The sequence below is a fragment of the Leopardus geoffroyi genome, chromosome B3, assembly GCF_018350155.1.
Source record: "Leopardus geoffroyi isolate Oge1 chromosome B3, O.geoffroyi_Oge1_pat1.0, whole genome shotgun sequence".
In the NCBI taxonomy this organism is placed as follows: Eukaryota; Metazoa; Chordata; class Mammalia; order Carnivora; family Felidae; genus Leopardus; species Leopardus geoffroyi.
In genome coordinates, this window is record NC_059337.1 from 134470759 (window position 1) to 134489814 (window position 19056).

The window sequence follows — 19056 nt, forward strand, 5'->3', positions numbered from 1 at the left end:
AGAGAGAGAAAGCGAAGCAGCCCTTCTGGTGAACAGCACCATCCACTCCAGAACCACCTACATGCATTCCAGTATCTGAAGAGGGGACACGAAAAGTGGAGTTGATGGAAGTATTGTATCCTTTTAGTTCGTAACCAGATGAATGACTGCTTGCCTTCTAGTGCAGCCAACAACTAACTGGCTTTCATTCGGTAAGTGGTGTGCCGACCTCGTTAAAGAATTCCTATTCTGAAAGCATCGTCTGGAACCTGCAAAGGCTACCAATGCTGACAACCCTCCTGGCCATAAAAAATGAACAGTACTTCCTGCTCGGATGGAGCCCCTAAAATGGATGTTTGGCCACACATCCGGATTTGCTGCTTAGGTAGAGACTAAGCTTCCTGCTTCAGCATGACTCTAATTTTCACATCCACACGCAATGGTTTCAAAGGCTTTATGAGCAATCCTCACGGAAGTCTTGTGTCCTGCTGTGAACCTTATCAATTTCATTAGCATCGGCGCCTCTTCAAGATACTCTGTCAAGAAATGTGAGAAAAAGAGGGCACGGAGTTCACTGGGTTTCCAGAGGACCAGTCTAACAGCGCTTGACGCAGAGGTAGAGGTTCTACTTCTTTTGAGACTGAAGGAAAGTCAATTCTAAGCATGCACGACGAGAAGGATTAGTTCCTGACTTTAGCTTGATAGACATCTGGGACCAAATGAAGGAAGTAACTCCTTCAACTCTAGGCCCAGCAGACGCCATTTTGGGTTCTGCTTAAGACCGGAGTGCTCTTCAAGCAGCCATTTCAGAGGAGAGAACTGGATCAAGACACATAAGTAAACTTCTCCACAAAGCTGGAGAAAGAACTCCACAGCTGGGAGGAAACCAGCTCTCTTATGAAGGTTAGTTCTGTTCAAAGTGAAATGCGGACTTAGAATTCTATCCTCGCTGACACAGACAGCACAGTGTTGGCAGACCTTGTTGACAACGATCTCAGTAGCTTGAGGATAAAGCAAATAATATAAAATGAACTAAAACCAAGCACCACGGGGAAATGTCTAGTTCCTTGGAGTACGTCTCAGTTTGCTTTTCCAAGTGCGGGAATCTTACTCCACTTGCCACAATTAGTATTATCAATCAGGTGTTTAGTGCTTGTTGTCATAATAAAGAAAAGTTAAAACTGACTGACGGTTTGAAAACAAGATGACATTCATGCTGCCATATCAAAAGCCACCACACAATTTCAAGTACATTTTCAGGCTAAACAAAAGCAGCCTTCTTGCTGAAATTTATTTTGAGCATAACTGAACCAATCTTTTTGCTTTATTTGTAAAATGTGAATTCATTAAAAAGTTTTAGGAAGTAGCATCTAATCTCATGATAATGAGATCACAATTTGTTAAAAAATATTTTTACAGTCTGTAAAAGCAATCACTTTACAACACCATATAATTAAATGCATGCAAAATGTGCATATGTTTACATGCATTATTCTGGAGGAAGAGTTAGTTAGGAGCCATTGTTCTAGAAGGTCTCTGGTTTATTTACTTAATTGCAGTCCTCACCTAGGACATGCCACTCTCACTGGGACCCAAATGGCTCAAGCACTGTGAGATCACTGTTTCCCAATTTTTACTAATGCTATTGAAAACTGTGTGCCTCGTACACACTGCTTATCAGTTATGCCACACTTTGGGTTCATACCAAACTCCTAGCAGAAACTACTGTACTTGAACCATGGCTTTTAAAAAACCGCATGGCAGAAATTGTTAGCGACTTCCACTTGGACCAGGAATACGCCCCCCTTTTCTTCTGTACAACACACTGCTGCACACTGACTGCCTAGGACGGGTTCACCCATGCGTTTCTGTCTCCATGTAGCTCAGCTGTCTGCTTCACACCAACTCGTGGATACTCACTCGTGGCCTCACCCATTTACTCCTGTTATTGTTATTATATAATTTAACTACATGTTACATAAACCACTGAAATGTAAATGTGAAAGAAAAATGAGGTTGAATACTTTGGAAGAACTGGATAGAAGCAAGACACTTAAAAAAAAAAAAAAGAACTGCTGAAAAGCTAGGTGTGGGTGGAACACTATAAAAGGCTTGGGGGAAAACTGTGGAAATCTAGAAGGATTCTGGACTCAGAGTACTTCAAATGCTGCTGGTTCCCACTCTGCTTTGAAGAATCCGAAACTTAATTTTAGATGATGCACTACAAGCATCACTACAAGTGATTTATACAAAATAAACTATTGTTTAAGAAATTATTCTCGGGGCGCCTGGGTGGCTCAGTTAAGTGTCTGACTCTTGGTTTCACGTCAGGTCATGATCTTGCGGTCTGTGAGTTCAAGTCCCACATGGGACTCTGCGCTGACAGCGTGGACCCTGCTTGGGATTCTCTCTCTTTCCCTCTGCCCCTCCCCTGTTCGTGCTCTCTTTCTCTCTCTCTCTCAAAATAAATAAATAAACTTTAGGAAAACGTTTAAAAAAAAAAAGAAATTATTCTCAAAGAAAAGGTCCCATGCCTACATCCAAAGACTGGCAAGTGGGGGTGCCTGACTGGCTCAACCTGTAGAGCATCTGACTCTTGATCTCAGGGTGGTGAGTTCAAGCCCCAAGCCCCTACTTAACAAACAACCACAAAGACTGGCCTCACTGGCAGATGAATACATATTTATCTATTTTAAGTGAAATTAATATGTTCAAAGCACATATTTATATATATCCTTTTAAAGTGATTTTCCACTTTAACCGTTTTTTTTTTTTGATTAACAAGTGCCAGTCATGTCATTATGAGAGAGAATCTTGTTCATTACTGTTGGAACCCAAGAAGTCTCTCCTCCTTCCAGATTACTGGAATCTCCTTAAAGGGTGACTCGGCCATCAACCACACTATGGCCCCAGCTTGCTTTCATCCTCAACCTGGCAAGCACAGCTTTTGTGGTACCATCTAAATTGTTGATAAAAAATATAACCCTTCTGGCTCAAATCAGTTGATGTCCAATTGCCCTTAAGATAAGGAGAATACTTAATATAATTAAATTATCTGGCGTCCACCTCCCTCTTTCCCCCTTCTGTCTCATTTAGCAGACTCTTTCAAACCTCCAGCCTTTTCTGACTTCTCCGACTAGCACAGTTCCTCAAATTTTATGCTTTCATAACACCATGCATTCTTTGTCACAGAAATGATCAGAAACATGACTTTTCACTGATCTGTGTGACTGCTTCACTGTCCACTTCCACAGGACTGGAAATTCCATGAAATCATACACTGTGATTTGACTCCTTGTATCATCAGCAAGTAACTGGAGACTCAATGCTAAGTGCATGAAAAAAAAGAACAAACAAGCTAGCAAACAGGAGCAGACCAAAGAAAGAGGTCCGTAGCGTATAGCCAAATACCCTCTTCTCGGCTGATAATTTTGTTCTAAAGTTGAAGCTGAGTCTTTAACAAAAGAAACCAGTAATGCAGACCGGTGGTACTGAGCTACCCCCAGCCAACTCTTTCCCTCAGAGTAAGGAACAATCAGCTTTCGTGAAGCAATTCCTTTTAATTTGGGTATTAAATTTGATTCCTGGCAACATTCCCTGGTGAAAGTGAACTCAGGAAACTTAGGAGCCACCATTCTAGAGCAGGAAAATGTCTTAACATAGTCCATTTATGGCCACTGCATTATGATCTGCCACAATCACTGAAGAACGAATCACAATGCCTGGCCACATCCCTTTCTCAGATATCATTTAATCTGGGGAAAAATTTCTGTCTTTCCACATGTGATATGTCCTGGCACTGACCAGCAGGCCACCTGCCTTCCCTTCCTCCTTCCCCTGTACAACTTCACTGACCCCAAGACAACATTGTCAGGAATGGAACCAAACAAGAAAGACACTCATGGAATTCTGAATTTCATTTGTCCTGCCCTTGGAAACAAGATCCCTGTCAATAGGTGAGTGGAACGTACGTGGTGAGTAATGCCAGAGTGGTGTGTATGAAGCCCCAGAAAACCCACCATCATTCATGTCAGAGAAATAGCTCCATTTCCGTGTTCTTACAGCACAATTAGCCACAAAAACACACACTCACGAGTCCAACCGACTAACCATAATTTGGTACTTCTAAAAGATCCATCTGAAACATCTAATTAGACCTTAGCATCAAAAAGAAACATTATTGTCCAAAAGACAGTGTTTTTCCAATAATATTGACACATCTTCTGTCAAAGATGCTATTCTCATGATATCATTTAATGTTCATGATATAGGAACCATTTGATAACTTCAGCATTTGTTAAGTCTCTCTAGGCCGGTTTTTGGCCAGTCAGTTAAGCATCCGACTCTTGATCTCATGGTTCATGGGATCAAGCCCTACATAGGATTCTGCACTGATGGCACGGAGTCTGCTTGGGATTCTCTCTCTCCTTCTCTGTCCTTTCCCTGCTGTGTGCGCTCTCTCTCTCAAAATAAATAAATAAATAAATAAATAAATAAACAAACAAACAAACAAACTTAAAAAAAAAAAAGTCTCTTTAGACTGTTTTTTTCCAAACAGTGGGCAGTGGTATCAATTAGTGGGTCTAAACAGCATTTAAAAAAATAAGAGAAACAAATACACTAAAAGTGTTTCATGAAGAGTGCTTCCTCTTTATAAATGCATGCCCATGTGTATGTATATATGAATGTAAACAAATCTGAGCACATGGGAGGGGAAAAGAGAGGGGAGTACAGAGCAGCAGCTAAACACAAAGACTCTGCCAGATTGCCTGAGGCTGAACCCTACATATGGTATTTAGTAACTGTATGACCTTGGGTAGAACAGTTAAGATAACAGTGTCTCAATTTCCACATTAGGGAGGGTAATAGTTCCTACATCCTACTTTCTGTTCCAGGGATTAAATAAATTAATGTAAGCATCCTGGCAGATAACAAACACTATAGAAGTATTAGTGGAAGAAAAGTGTGTGTGTCTGTGTGTGTGTATATACAGACATAACATAAATACACATACTGAGTTGCAATATAAAAATGTGCTTATTTCGTCCTATGGGAAATAGCCAAAACAGCTTGAAAGTCACTGTTCTCAATAAATTTATATGCCTTTCCTTTAAAAAAAAAAAAATTATGTAAGCCACAGAATTTTCCCTTTTATCCCTACCTCCTAATAACCTCAGAGTTAAATTTAAGACTCAATTATAATGCCTATCTCACCCCAGATGTCTGTAAAATCTATTTCACTTTCCTTTTATCTGGCTTTCACTTATTTTTTTTTAAGGTTCTCTCTTTTTTACCTTGAAAATGCCCTTAAATCTCTTTTTGAAAGAAGGTAAATTTCAAAACACATTTAAAATAAATGCACTTAGGGGCACCTGGGTGGCGCAGTCGGTTAAGCGTCCGACTTCAGCCAGGTCACGATCTCGCGGTCCGTGAGTTCGAGCCCCGCGTCGGGCTCTGGGCTGATGGCTCAGAGCCTGGAGCCTGTTTCCGATTCTGTGTCTCCCTCTCTCTCTGCCCCTCCCCCGTTCATGCTCTGTCTCTCTCTGTCCCAAAAATAAAAATAAACGTTGAAAAAAAAATTTTAAATAAATGCACTTGACTTTATATATTTATCAAACAAGCATTGATTCCTAAATTCCTTTATACAACAGATAACTGTACACTAAATTCCAAATATTAAAAAATACATACCTATAAAATGAAATATTTCAGATTTTGAAAGAAAAAATGTCTAAAGAAAAAAATTTTAAAGAAATAAAATTTTTAGAGAGAGAAAATTGTTAGAGGAAAAAAAAGGAGAATCTGAGCCATTTCATATAACTATTTTGTAAAAATTGGCCACTGCTTTGATTTGTAAAATCAAAAACACCCCAAATTTCTAAAATTAATTAAGGCAGACTAAAATATTCTTCTAAGATATAAGGAAAAGCTATGAACCCCAAACACGATTAAATAAATAGATGCTGTAAGTAAACAAAAGAGACACAGTAAAAGCATATGAAATCATAAGCAGTAATTTTTATAAAAGACACTGAGGTAGGCCATTTGTTTGGGGCATAAACATTTATATCCTCCTGAAGATATGTAATACAGAGGATCTGGATGTGACATGATAAAAGTGCCATCATTCTAGATTTAATCCAATTGTAGTTTTTAAACTAAAAACACGGCCATTTGACCAATTTGCTTAACTACATCAATGGTCAGAAACAGTTGTACAGCTCAATCAGGAACACAAAACAGTACATTTTCTTATGGATGGTGATAGCGTCTAAAAAAGGCTTAACATGTACAAAGGTTGAAAATAAAAATAGTCACAGGAATAACTATCTATGGCTACCATTTGTGCATACTGCATTAGCTTGAGTAACTAAAGACTAATTGTGTAATAATTTTCTAGATCAGCACTTTGTAAGTTTCAGAGAAAGCACTAAGACACTACATGCATGAAGCCAGCTCATAACTGCATATATGTAAGTGGGTGTGGCCAACTCCTGCCTATCTCCACATGAGTGACCCATTACATCACAGGCCATATCTTATCCCTGGTGCCAAATGACTTGAAAACCAAAGATTCTGGTCCAGCAGGAAAGAAGAAAAAGCTACAAAGGAAACCATGTCCAACTGTGAGGTCTAGACTTGGAAATGACTGCCCATGAATATGATTATCAGAGAATCTTACTAAAAGAAACATCCACAAGAACAAGGAAGTAAGAACAACCATTACTTGAAGCACATTCATAAATCATTCTCTTTATACCTCAACAAACAAGCTGTCTGCTTAGCTACACAGTTATGTCTTATTGGCCAGTGTTAAATACCATCTGTAGTAGAAGTGAAGGGTGGGGCGCCTGGGTGGCTCAGTCGGTTAAACGGCCGACTTCGGCTCAGGTCAGGATCTCGCGGTCCGTGAGTTCAAGCCCCGCGTCGGGCTCTGTGCTGACAGCTCAGAGCCTGGAGCCTGTTTCCACTTCTGTGTCTCCCTCTCTCTAACCCTCCCCCGTTCATGCTCTGTCTCTCTCTGTCTCAAAAATAAATAAAAACATTAAAAAAAAATTAAAAAAAAAAAAAAAAAAAAGAAGTGAAGGGTGCTCTGCCAGTGACACTTGGACAGGCTGGTATACCCATACACCAGAGCTGCTGATAATCCACAGCTGCCTCCTTCTCAGGAGAAAGGCCTAAGGTAGACAGACCACTCCCTAACCCGTCCCAACCCAAGCAGCCTACAGCCATTGACTAACATAGGTGCAAAAGGCCTGCCTCCTTACTTTTGCTCCAAAACTTCCCATGAGTCCAGGCTGAATCTAGACCCGAGCTTAGACCACATGCTGCTTGGGCTCTTCCCCTGCTCCTTCTGCTTCCCTCACTCTCCCCTGAGAGCATTCCTGCAATTAATCACATGCACCTAAATCCCTGTCCTGGCCTCTGCTTCTAGCTGACATGACCTACGACAGCATCAGTAATAAGTTGTATCATGTCAATGTCAACCAACATCTTCCTATGGAATCATTTTATGATCATGGCATAAATCATTACAAACATTTAACCTCTAAGGCTTCCATAAACACTGTAGGTTTACACTGAAGCATAAGGTACAGTGGATATATACAGATGCAGAATTATAAACTTTTTTGAATAACAATTTTGACGATTCATGAATACAGGCTTGGAAAAGTACTATTTTAATAGGGATATTTTCCAAACACTTAAGGGAATAAAATGACAAATGATGACTAAGTCAGCATACTTTATAAAATAGTCTTTTACATGATTCAACCAAAGTTTTATTCCCCTTTATCCTATCACCAAAAAGTAGCTGTCTTTAAGTTGCCTAGTGTAATTTCTAGCACCCTCTAGTGGCAAATTACCCAAGAGAAATAGAAATCTGTCTCATTTAATAAAGAAAATGTGCTTCTGAGAACGCTGAAGTATAAATTAAAAAAAAAAAAAAAAAAAAGTCTGTCCCATCAAGGATGATTTTCATAGAGTCTGGGAAAATGAGTAAAGAACACCAGAGTCACCATTTCAAGGATGGCACTTAAGATTGGGGTAAGCAACCAAAAGATGGTCTCTTTACTAGATAAATAAGTATTTCCATGCAACAGCTTGCAAGATCTGCTATTGATTAGATGACCCCCCCCAAAAAAATCAACACAACAAGGAAAAAGTTATCTTCTCATGAGGGCACCAGGGGCTGAGGTAAGCACAAATGATAGTTGCCCACTAGACATTCCTGGAGGCAAGGCATTTTGAATTTCTGTACTTTGCCAGTACTCATTCTAAGGTTTCATAAGCTCAGGAATAATTCTATATTAAATGACTACATTAAATGCCTAGATCCTTATTATTCAATTTGCAGATTTGTATGTAATCTATCATTTTTTTTAATACTTCCTACTCTAAGCCCAGCACCCAAAACAGTACTTGCCTCTTGATAAACACATGTAAATGAGTGAATCCCAAGAGCAATGGGAATGAACTGAAAGTTTACTTTTAGTATTTGAGAAAGAGAGAGAGCGTGAGTACGAGCTGGGGAGGGGCAAACAGAGAGGAAGAAAGAGAATCTCAGGCAGGCCCCATGCTGTCAGCACAGAGTCCAATGCAGGGCTCCATCCCACAGACCGTGATATCATGACTTGAGTCGAAATCGAGTCAAATGCTTATTAGTCAACTGAGCCACCTAGGTGCCCCTGAACTGAAAGTTTCAAATAGAGAAGTGGCATGTCCAATTTTGCACTTAAGAAGGATCACTCAGGCTGTGGAGTGGATAATGGACCAGAAGAACCAGCCTGAAACCTGGAAGATCTTTGGTGGCTCTATTCCTCTCTTGCTGGACATATTTTAGGCTGTACCATAAAATATTTGTTAAAAAATGACACATATCAAGCTCATGTGAGACCTCGCTAATGCATTATATTATCTCTTTTAAGAAGCTGGGCTTCTTTCTCTTTTAGTTACATAACTAGCTCAAGTTTATACAGCAGTTACTATGTGTCAGGCACTCTAAATGTTTTATTACTCATTTTCTGCATATTTAAGTATAAGATCGCCAACCTAAAATAAAAGGGTGTTCAGAACCTAAAATGTCGGTATAGTTAAAAGAAGAAAGCAGAGTAAGAAACACAATCCTTTCATTTGATATGTTATTTTTAAGGTAATAGACAAATCAACTTCTTAGAAATGTTCATCAAATTTCAACTACCAATATCTCATTTATGAAGCAGTTTTTCATTTGTTAGACTTTTTTTATTAGAAATATAACTTCCGTTGAAATTACTACCAGATATGCTAACATATCTATATGAAAAGACTAATTATCCTTATGAAGAAGTCCCAAATAATTTTGTTTTTCAAATTTAGGATATAGCTTTACAGTGGAGTTTCCTATTCAATAAACAACCACAACTGATGGTTATCCAGCAACTGGCACTTCGTATCCATTATTTCATTAATCTTATAACAACACTGTGAGATGGGTATTATTGACTTATGCCAATAGGGACTTAGGCTCTCAGAGTTCAAGTGATTTACCCAGGGAACACAAGTAGGTAATGAAAACATCAAGATTCAAGCCTGAATTTGCTATGTCATCCTGGATACGAAGTACTTCACAGTTGTGAATGCACTAAAACTAGAAGAAGAAATCAACTCGGGGGCACCCTTTGTGGTCACATGGGAAACTTTATTTAACTTTTGGGGAGGCGTAATGACAAAAGATCTCCAAAGTACAGGATCATGTATGATGAATAAAGAAAATTCAAGGAGAATACTAAAGTTTTTTTTTTTTTTTTTTTTAGCTAAAACCATCATGCTCCATTCCATTAAGCATTAGAAGTACTAAGAATGTACACAATGGGTATGCTTAAAGACTTTCTTCATCTCTACCTGGGCACATGTCTCAGAGAAAGCAAATGGTTAAAAGTAAAGCAGCAGAAAAGGTAAGGAGAGAAATGAAAACAGAATCAGTATTCGCACAAACAATCTAAAATTTCATCATGAAACAAAATACAGTTGGTCCCTGAACATGGGTTTGAACTACACAGGTCCACTTACACATTAATTTTTTAAAAATAAATACAGTACAATACCGTAAATGTATTTTCTCTTCCTTATGATTTTCCTAATATTTTCTTTTCTTGGGCTTTATTGTTAAATGCACAGTATATAATGCATATAACACACAAAATATGTGTTGATCAGTTATTTATATTATCAGTAAGGTTCCCAGTCAACAGGAGGGAAGTTAAGTTTTTGGTGGGCCAAAAGTTATGCACGGATTTTCAACTAGGCAGGGGGTTGGCGCCCCTAACCGCCACACTGGTCAAGAGTCAAGTATAATTCGGGGCGCCTGGGTGGCGCAGTCGGTTAAGCGTCCGACTTCAGCCAGGTCACGATCTCGCGGACCGTGAGTTCGAGCCCCGCGTCGGGCTCTGGGCTGATGGCTCAGAGCCTGGAGCCTGTTTCTGGTTCTGTGTCTCCCTCTCTCTCTCTGCCCCTCCCCCGTTCATGCTCTGTCTCTCTCTGTCCCAAAAATAAATAAAATGTCGAAAAAAAAAAAAAAAAGAGTCAAGTATAATTCTAAAAGATGAACCAAAGCTATTTCCTGGACTTGGAGGTATCAATCTCAAGAATCATGCTAGAGACAAGAGCATGAATTATATACTCGTTAGACCATTATCATCTCACACTGTTGTGAGCTATGGAGATGGGGCAGGGCTACAGAGTTGGACAGATGTATAAAGGTGATCTTAAGAGCTTACAATCTAGAAGGAAAATAGCAGAAAAGAAGGAAAATTCAGAGAACCACTCAGTGCTGTGTTCTCTGCAAAGGAATTTCAGCACCCCAATTCAGAGAAGGAAGGGATCTAGGCAGGATTTGGACGGGCAGAAGAGAAAAGGAGCACTAGGATTATGGGAAAAAAGATAAGGCAGAGCATCAGAATATGGGAAAGTATGCCTAAATGTAGGGGAGTAAAACAAAAGTAACCAGACTAGAAAGTAGGTAGAATATCAGGGTAACTGGACAAAAAAGACAGGAGAAAACAAAGCTAAGTCTGAAAACAAGGCAAAAGGATTTGGATTTGAATTAATTAACTGGGGGAGGGGGAGGCACTATAAATTCTGAAATAGGAGAATAGCGCAGTAATGTTGAATTTTAATGAGGATGCATACCATTTATAACAGAATATAAGTAAAATGCATAACACAGAAGAGAGAACTTGCAGAAAAGCAGACCAGTTAAGAAAACCCTAGCAACAATCCATGTACAAGGTAATATCTATCAGTGATGGCACAAGGAACAGAAAAGGTCAATCCAAGGGTCATTTCGAAGGAAAAATTATAAGACTTTGTAAGAAACAAGAAATAAAAAGTAGAGAAAAATCAAAAATTACTTCCAAGTATCTATCTTAGGAAACTGATCGACAGACTAGTGATAGACCAACAGAAACAAGATAGCTGGAAAGAGAAATAAATCAACAGTCTGAGTGAAAGAAAGGTTTTGAAACGAATATTACATGCATTTAAGTATGAGATCAAAAAGCAAATCTTTGATATTTTAATATTGCACAAAGTCTTCAAGATATTGGGTGAATAGCATTTTATATAGTTCAAAACACATAAAAATTAATTCATCAGAAGAAGTTTCAGTTTCACTTCCAAAGAAAACCTGGCTTGACACATAAAGACATCTGATGAGGCTTTTCTATTATTCTAGGTGGTGTTGGAAAAAAATTATCTTAAAAAGGTAATGAAACTGAAAGATTAGTGGTGAAATTTTTGAATAAAAATTGAGATTTTATTATATTCATAAGAAAAGTTTCCACCTACTCCATTTAGTCATCAAAAATGTGATTTTAAATACAGAAATACCTACAAATGACACCTTAGTTATTCCGTCTTCTCCTAAGAGAAGTAAGAGTATAATTGGTAATAGAACAACGAAAAAGCATGAAATGAAAATGCCCAAGTAAAACGGTCTTGATAAACTCATTCCTCACCTTTGCAGAGTTATCTTAAGGACCTGGAATCATACCACTCAAAAAGTTGAAGTAGGTAATGCGACAAAGTATTAACTGTGTTGAAAGAAAATATACCCCAGGTTTGATTTCGATAAATTCGCTATTAAAAATTTCACACGGATGGAACTGGCCTATAATTTTCCTTCCTCATATTCTCTTTGTGGTTTTTGAAATCAAAGCCATACCTCATCCAATGAACTGGAAAAAAAGAATCCCACTCTTCTATCCTCTGAAAGAGTTTGTGGAAGATGAGAATTATCTATGGGTTGAATGTTTGGCAGAACTCATTCTTAAAACTCTATCAACTATTGTCCTGGCAGGAAGTTTTTGCTTACTAATTTCCTTAACAGTTACAGAATATTAAGGTTGACTGGTCTTTTTGAATCAGTTTGGAAACTTACACACTTCAAGATTTATGCGCATGTTAAAGTTTGCGGAATACTACCTCAGAACACTAACTCCTATCACCTCCCAAACGGTATGCTATTTTTGCCCAGTGATTCAGTTTTCTTTTTTTAACCCCACAATTTCAACATTACAGCTATGGTTGTTTAGATTTTCTTTAGATCCAATCCTTTTTGCATCTCGGAAACTCTCTTGAGATTACTTTCCTTTTTCCCTACAACTAGGTCTTTTAGAAATTCTTTTAGTGAGGACGTGTTGGTGGAAAACACACTCAGCTTTTGTATGTCTGAAAATGTCTATTTCGCCCTCGCTTCTGAAAAATAGTTTTGTTGGGTATACAATTCTAAACGGACTTATTTTCTCCAGGCATTCTGCAGATATTTGTCTACTCTCCCTTGGTTTTCATGGTAGCTGTTGAAAAGTCATCTGTTTATCTGATCATTGTTCCTTCATAAATAAGTCTTTTCTCTCTGGCTGCTTTTAGGGTATTTCTCTGGTGCTCATCACTTTCTCTATGATGTATTCATGTGAGAATTTCTATACACTTGTCTACTTGGAATTTGTTCTGTTTCTTCAACCTGTGAATTCACATGTTTAAGCAATCTTAGTAAATTCTCAGCTAGGATTTCTGATCAGACAACCTTGTACCTTCTCTCTGTCCTCCATGTCTTAATCTCTCTTTTACAGTGTCTTTTTTTTTTTTTAATTTTTATTTATTTCTGAGAGAGAACAAGCAGGGGAGGGGCAGAGAGAGGGGTACAGAAGATACTAAGTGGGCTCCCCACTGACCGGCTGACGGGCTGACAGCAGCAAGCCTGATGCAGGGCTCAAACTCACTAACCAGCTCGTGGCCTGAGCTGAAGTCAGACACTCAACCAACTGAGCCACCCAGGTGCCCCTTAATCTCGCTTTTATAAATGCCATCTCATTTTCCTCCATTTTATATTCTGCACATTTTCCTCAAATCCATCTCTCAACATGTTAATTCTCTTTAGCTACATCTCATCTGCTAGTAAACCAACTACTGAGTTTATAATCTGAATTACTTTTTCAACTTCTAGAACTACTATTGGTTCTCTTTCAAATCTGTCCATTTTGTAGCATGCTTTTTTTCCTTAATATTACCATCCAAGCTCTGTTTAATTTTAAAGACCATATCAACATTTATATCTTATTTCAGACCTAATAATTCCAACAGTCTCTACAGGTCTAATTTTGCTATTTGTTGTTTCCACGTCTTTCACTCATGGAGACTTGCTTCTTGGATGTTGTGATCATTGACAATTAAGACCATGTCTGTAAAACTTTCTTCGGTACTTCTTTATGGTCTAGGTAACAGTTTATTCTTTCAAAGAGGATTTACATTTGCTTTTCCTAGGCACCTGGGAATACTACCAACTCAGTACGACTGTAAACTAAATTCCTACCTATTTTTTGTTCTTTGGGATTACACAAATGTGTACAAATTCAAGCTGCAAACCCGCATGATGCCTGGCTTATGTTGTGAATGCTCAGGGAACGCTTTTATTTATTTATTTTTTCCCTTCACCCAGAGCCAATGCTGAGGCAGAAAAATTTCCTCTGCAACTCCCTTTGCAGACTGGATTTTTTTTTTTTTTTTTTCTTATTTAGTGGTTTGCTAAGCAGTAGCCTTTTCTACCTCTCGGGAGGGAGTCTTAGATGATGTCCCTCATACCAGGCATGGAAATGCTAAGTCCAAAGAACCTGCTCACAATCTACTGGTACATTTCCCCAGAATAACCTTTGCCTTCGAGGGGCTTATTTATTCTCTAGATTCCTGTTCTGTTTTCCTTTTGGATTCCAAGGATTTTTCTTCTTCTTACAAGCTGACCTATACTATTTAGTAGACTTTCTTTAGAGGTTTTTATCCAGCACTTTAGGGGTTTAAAAATGAGGAAGATTTTCCAAGATACGCAAGCTGTCATCTTATCAGAAAGAGAACATAAACTGCCTTTCTATTTCTACTTATGTATTTGGAATATACTGCCAAATATAAAATTGACAGATCAAGGAACAGAATTAGTTTCATGGTTTTTGTTACATGTTATAAAATTCAGCGATGAAAATTAATTAATATTACATGTTAATAGTGGCTTGAGGAGATCTGTAGTTTCCATGCCTATTTTGCTTCAGAGAGGTTATCTACTAATATTAAATAAAAGTTTTTTGGCTTTGACCATATCTGGAACAAAACATGATCTTAGTCTGATTTTCATAACTTATTTTCTAAAAGAACAGCTGCAAGTGTTGATAAGGTTGTGGAGATATTGAGACCCTCATACACTGCTGGTGGGAATGTAAAATGATGTGGCCATTTTAGAAAACAGTCTAGTAGTCCCTCAAGAAATTAAACATGGAATTATCACACGGAATAGCAACCCACCGCTAAGTATGTACCCAAGAGAAATTAAAACACATGTTCACACAAAAACTTATACATGAATGCGCACAGCAGCATTGTTCATAATAGCCAAAAGGCAGAAACAATCCAAAAATCCCATTGACGGATGAATGGATAAACAAAATGTGGTATATCCATATAGAGGGATATTATTAAGCCATGGAAAGGAAAGAAATACTGATACATGCTACCACATGGATGAATCTATAAAACATTATGCTAACTGGAAGAAGCCAGACACAAAAGACCACAAATTATATGATTCAATTACATGAAATATCCAGAACAGGCAAATATAATGTATAGAAAGTAGGTCAGTGGTTGTTTAGGGCTGGGAGGATGGCAAGCTTGGGAAGTTATAGACAAAGGGTTCATAGTTTCTTTCTGAGGTAAGGAAAATGTCCTAAGACTGGCTGAGGTGATGGTTGCACAGCTCCGTAAATATACTAAAACCACTGACTTGTACACTTTAAATGGATGGACCATATGGCATGTGATTATATTGCAGTAAAGCGATTAGAATAAAAAACATGCAGATAAAACAAATTCTGTGGCTATAAAATAAATTGACCTGAAAAAGCCTTTGACAAAATGGCACAAACTATTTCTAAGGAAATTCAGTCACCATACAGTTGTGACCCTTCTTCTTCTTCGAGGAGATACTGCCTTTGAAAGAGGAAACAAATGTTAAGAATAAAAGACATTATTTTGATATTTTGCAAGCATGATTTCTTAATGATATGGTAGGGTGAGGCTAGTTTGTTTTAAAAATACATCTTTACAAATGATCTGATGGAGAGAATGCACAGTAAACTCTCCCAAGTTGACAATTATACTAAACTCTTCCTGACAATAAAATATTTAGCTGATGAAAATAAATTATAGGGCTTATGCACTGGCAGCTGTAAAGGCTGGCTCTATACAATATGCTGAACTACTCAGGAAAATCATGAAAAGCTTATATGGCAAGGCCCTAGGCATGACAGCTCAATACCGAATGACCTAAAGACAAATTGCATACGTGGTATGCGAGGGCAGTGGCTGGCACTGATCCTGGAAGCCCAGGAGAAAGGACTTTTCTCCTGCTAAAAGGCTCGGCACTTAGGAATCTATGGGCAGATGCCTTCCTGCGGACAACGGTGGGTAAGAGGCTGGGAATCTAGGAAGGCATACAGGCCCCTGAGAGTGTGAAGCTAAACTTTAGTGGAGAAGAAAAATAGTCTGTTTTCTGAGGCTCTCCCTCCCCTTCCAGGAAAGAGACGATAGGGCCTGTTGAGACTGCAAAAATAAAGAGTTAAAATCCTCCTTTTCATCCCTGCCTTAAAGATGGAAAATGAGAGTCCCAAGTTCTCACAGTGGCATACCTACAGAGCAACACATCCCAGAGAGAGAGCTGAAGAGACCAGGTGCGTTCCTGGCAAGACCAGCTGTGTGAACGGTGGGCCGACTGCAGAATGACAATGTGGGGTGCCCTGTTCATGAATTACTTAGAATCTCAGGACAGTGAAAGCAGAGCATTGAACCTAACATGGGGCTCTTCTGAGTGTGGGGGTCTCTGCAACTGCACAGGCTGTACGTCCAAGAGGCCCTGACTCTTGAACAGCAAGCATGGCAGCAGCAAAAATCCAGGAGGCACAGAAACGTATAAGGCAGAAAACCAAGATCGTCCAAAATCCTACCACCTGGGACAACCACTGTTATCATTTTGGTGATTTTCCAGAGAATTTTCTATATTCATACATACTGCTGACCCTTCAACAACAGAGGTTTGAACTGCATGAGTCCACTTATACATGTAATTTTTTTTTGATAAATACAGTATAGTACTGCAAATATATTTTCTATTTCTTATGATTTTCTTAATAACATTTCCTTTTCTCTAGCTTTCTTAATTGCAAGAATACGGCATATAATACATATACAAACTATGTGTTAATCAACTGCTTATGCTATCAGTAAGGCTTCTCGTCAACAGTAGACTGTATTACTAGTTAAGCTTTGGGGGAATCAAAAGTTACCCACAGATTTCCAACAGTGCAGGGGTTGGCACCCGTGACCCCCTGCATTGTTCAAGGGTCAAGTGCACATGTAGACATTGATTCATACAGAAATGGTATGTTGCACACTCTCATCTGTAGCCTTTTTTTAAGCTTCTTACGTTATGGAGAATTTTCAAAAATGTTAAAAACACATCATTTCAATCCTATTGTCTAAATTACAAAACATAAAGATCCCTGTTCAATTTAACCAAACTCAAACCTAACTTTTGTTAGGTTTCTGAAGGGTCTTGGGTTTTTCGTTACTAACAATGATGACCAGTGGATATGAATAAAATGGAGTGAGGACTGAAGGAGTTAATCGGCATAAAGTATTTCACAGAGTACTTGGCAAGTAACAAGCTCTCTATAAATTTTAGGGATTTTAGTATTGTGTCCTATGTAAAGACTGAACTAATTTACATTCCCAACAGCAGGGTAAAAGAAATTGGTTTTCCTAAATCCCTGCCAATTCTTCCAAATTTTTCCTTTTGTATTTTTTCTATGAATCGTTTGTTTGTGCTCTTTGACAGTTCTCCCACTGGATTCCTTACGCTTTTAAAATTTTAACTGATTTCTGTATTGGAGATACCAATCCTTTGTCACAGGAGTAACAGATGCTTTTTTAAGACTTACCTCCAGTTCCTAGGACCTTGAGGAGCTCAAAATTTTCAATCCCCACCTTCTCTGCATGTCCTGTTAAATTAGCTAAAAAAAGAAAGAGAAAAAAGAAATAATTAGGGGGGGTCAGGAACAGGAGGGGGCCCTTGGGGGCTTCTGAAATACCAGCAATATTTTATTACTTGACTTGGGTAGTTAAGCCAGGGTTCACTTTGTAATTATTTGTTAAACTACACAGCTATGTTTTGTATACTTCTCTGTATGTTATATATTACAGGAAAACTTTTAACATGTATTTATTAGAGAGAGAGAGATAGAGAGGGAGAGAAAGAGAGATAGCACAAGTGGGGAAAGGGCAGAGGGAGGGAGACAGAGTATCTGCAGCAGGTTCTGCACTGTGAGCACTGAGCCCAGTGTGGGGTTGGAACTAACCAACCGCGAGATCATGACCTGAGCCAAAATCAAAAGTCAGACCTGAATAAAATCTAAGATCTCTGCCAGCTCTAAAATTTGTTTGAAAGTATTAACTCTTTAAAAACATTTTCTGGGGGCGCCTGGGTGGCTCAGCTGGTTAAGCGTCCGACTTCAGCTCAGGTCATGATCTCACAGTTTGTGGGTTCAAGCCCCGCCTAGGACTCTGTGCTGACAGCTCAGAGCCTGGAGCCTGCTTCAAATTCTGTGTCTCCCTCTCTCTCTGCCCCTCCCCTGCTCATGCTCTGTCTCTCTCTCTCTCTGTCAAAAATAAATAAACATTTTAAAAAAAATTTTTAAACTGGTTAAAGTGGTAAATTTGATACATATATGATACGTATTTTACCACAACTACAAGAAAGAAGGAGCTCTGTAAACTGTGGGCTTTGGGTGAAAATAACGTCACAGAATTGGCTCATAGGCTGTACCAAATGAGACACACTAATGTAAGATGTTCAGAGGGGAGGCTCTGGGAGAAGGTGGAGGTGGGTGCTCTGCAGGAACGCTCTGCACTTCCTGGTCAATTCTCTATAAATTAAAATCGCTCTAAAAAATGAAGTCTTCAGGGGCACCTGGGTGGCTCAGTCGGTTAAGCATTGGACTTCAGCTCAGGTCATGATCTCGCGGTTTGTGAGTTTGAGCCCTGCATTGGGCTCTGTGATGACAGCTCAGAGCCTGGAGCCTGCTTCAGATTCTGTGTCTCTCTCTCTCTCTGCCCTTCCCTCACTCATGCTCTGTCTCTCTAAAATAAATAAATGTTAAAAAAAATTTTAATAAAAAAATATTCTGTCCTAGATAAACAAAATTAGGATATCTTACAAATGAGCATTTTCCAAAATACATTCCATTGATTCTGGTCCTATACTACAAGATGTTAATAGGTGTTATGTTTAGGGGGAAAAGATGCTTTCAAGTCAAATAAACCTGAAATGATCGGCTTAAACAAAGTTAATCAGGTTACAGGTTTCTTTACTGCTGAACTTCATAGATTCTACACCATGAAAATCTGCATGTGAATCTAAAACTCAGATACTGTACTTACCAAATTTATTGGATCACAAAATTATTTTTTTATGGCAATACCTATTAATATTGTGCCAAC

At 38.6% G+C, this 19056-nt stretch overlaps 1 protein-coding gene across 9 annotated transcripts in view; it reads right to left on the bottom strand.

The window, feature by feature from the left end:
• Positions 1 to 19056, bottom strand: part of RPS6KA5 (ribosomal protein S6 kinase A5) — a 183102-nt gene that overhangs the window by 114562 nt on the left and 49484 nt on the right. For all 9 annotated transcript variants that reach the window (XR_006705258.1, XR_006705257.1, XM_045451873.1 and 6 more), the window contains one exon: positions 17499 to 17570. Coding sequence is in view for 5 of the 9 variants with exons in the window: in XM_045451873.1 (XP_045307829.1) it covers positions 17499 to 17570 (72 nt within the window). In the remaining 4 variants the exon portion in view is untranslated. The remainder of the gene's footprint in view (positions 1 to 17498; positions 17571 to 19056) is intronic.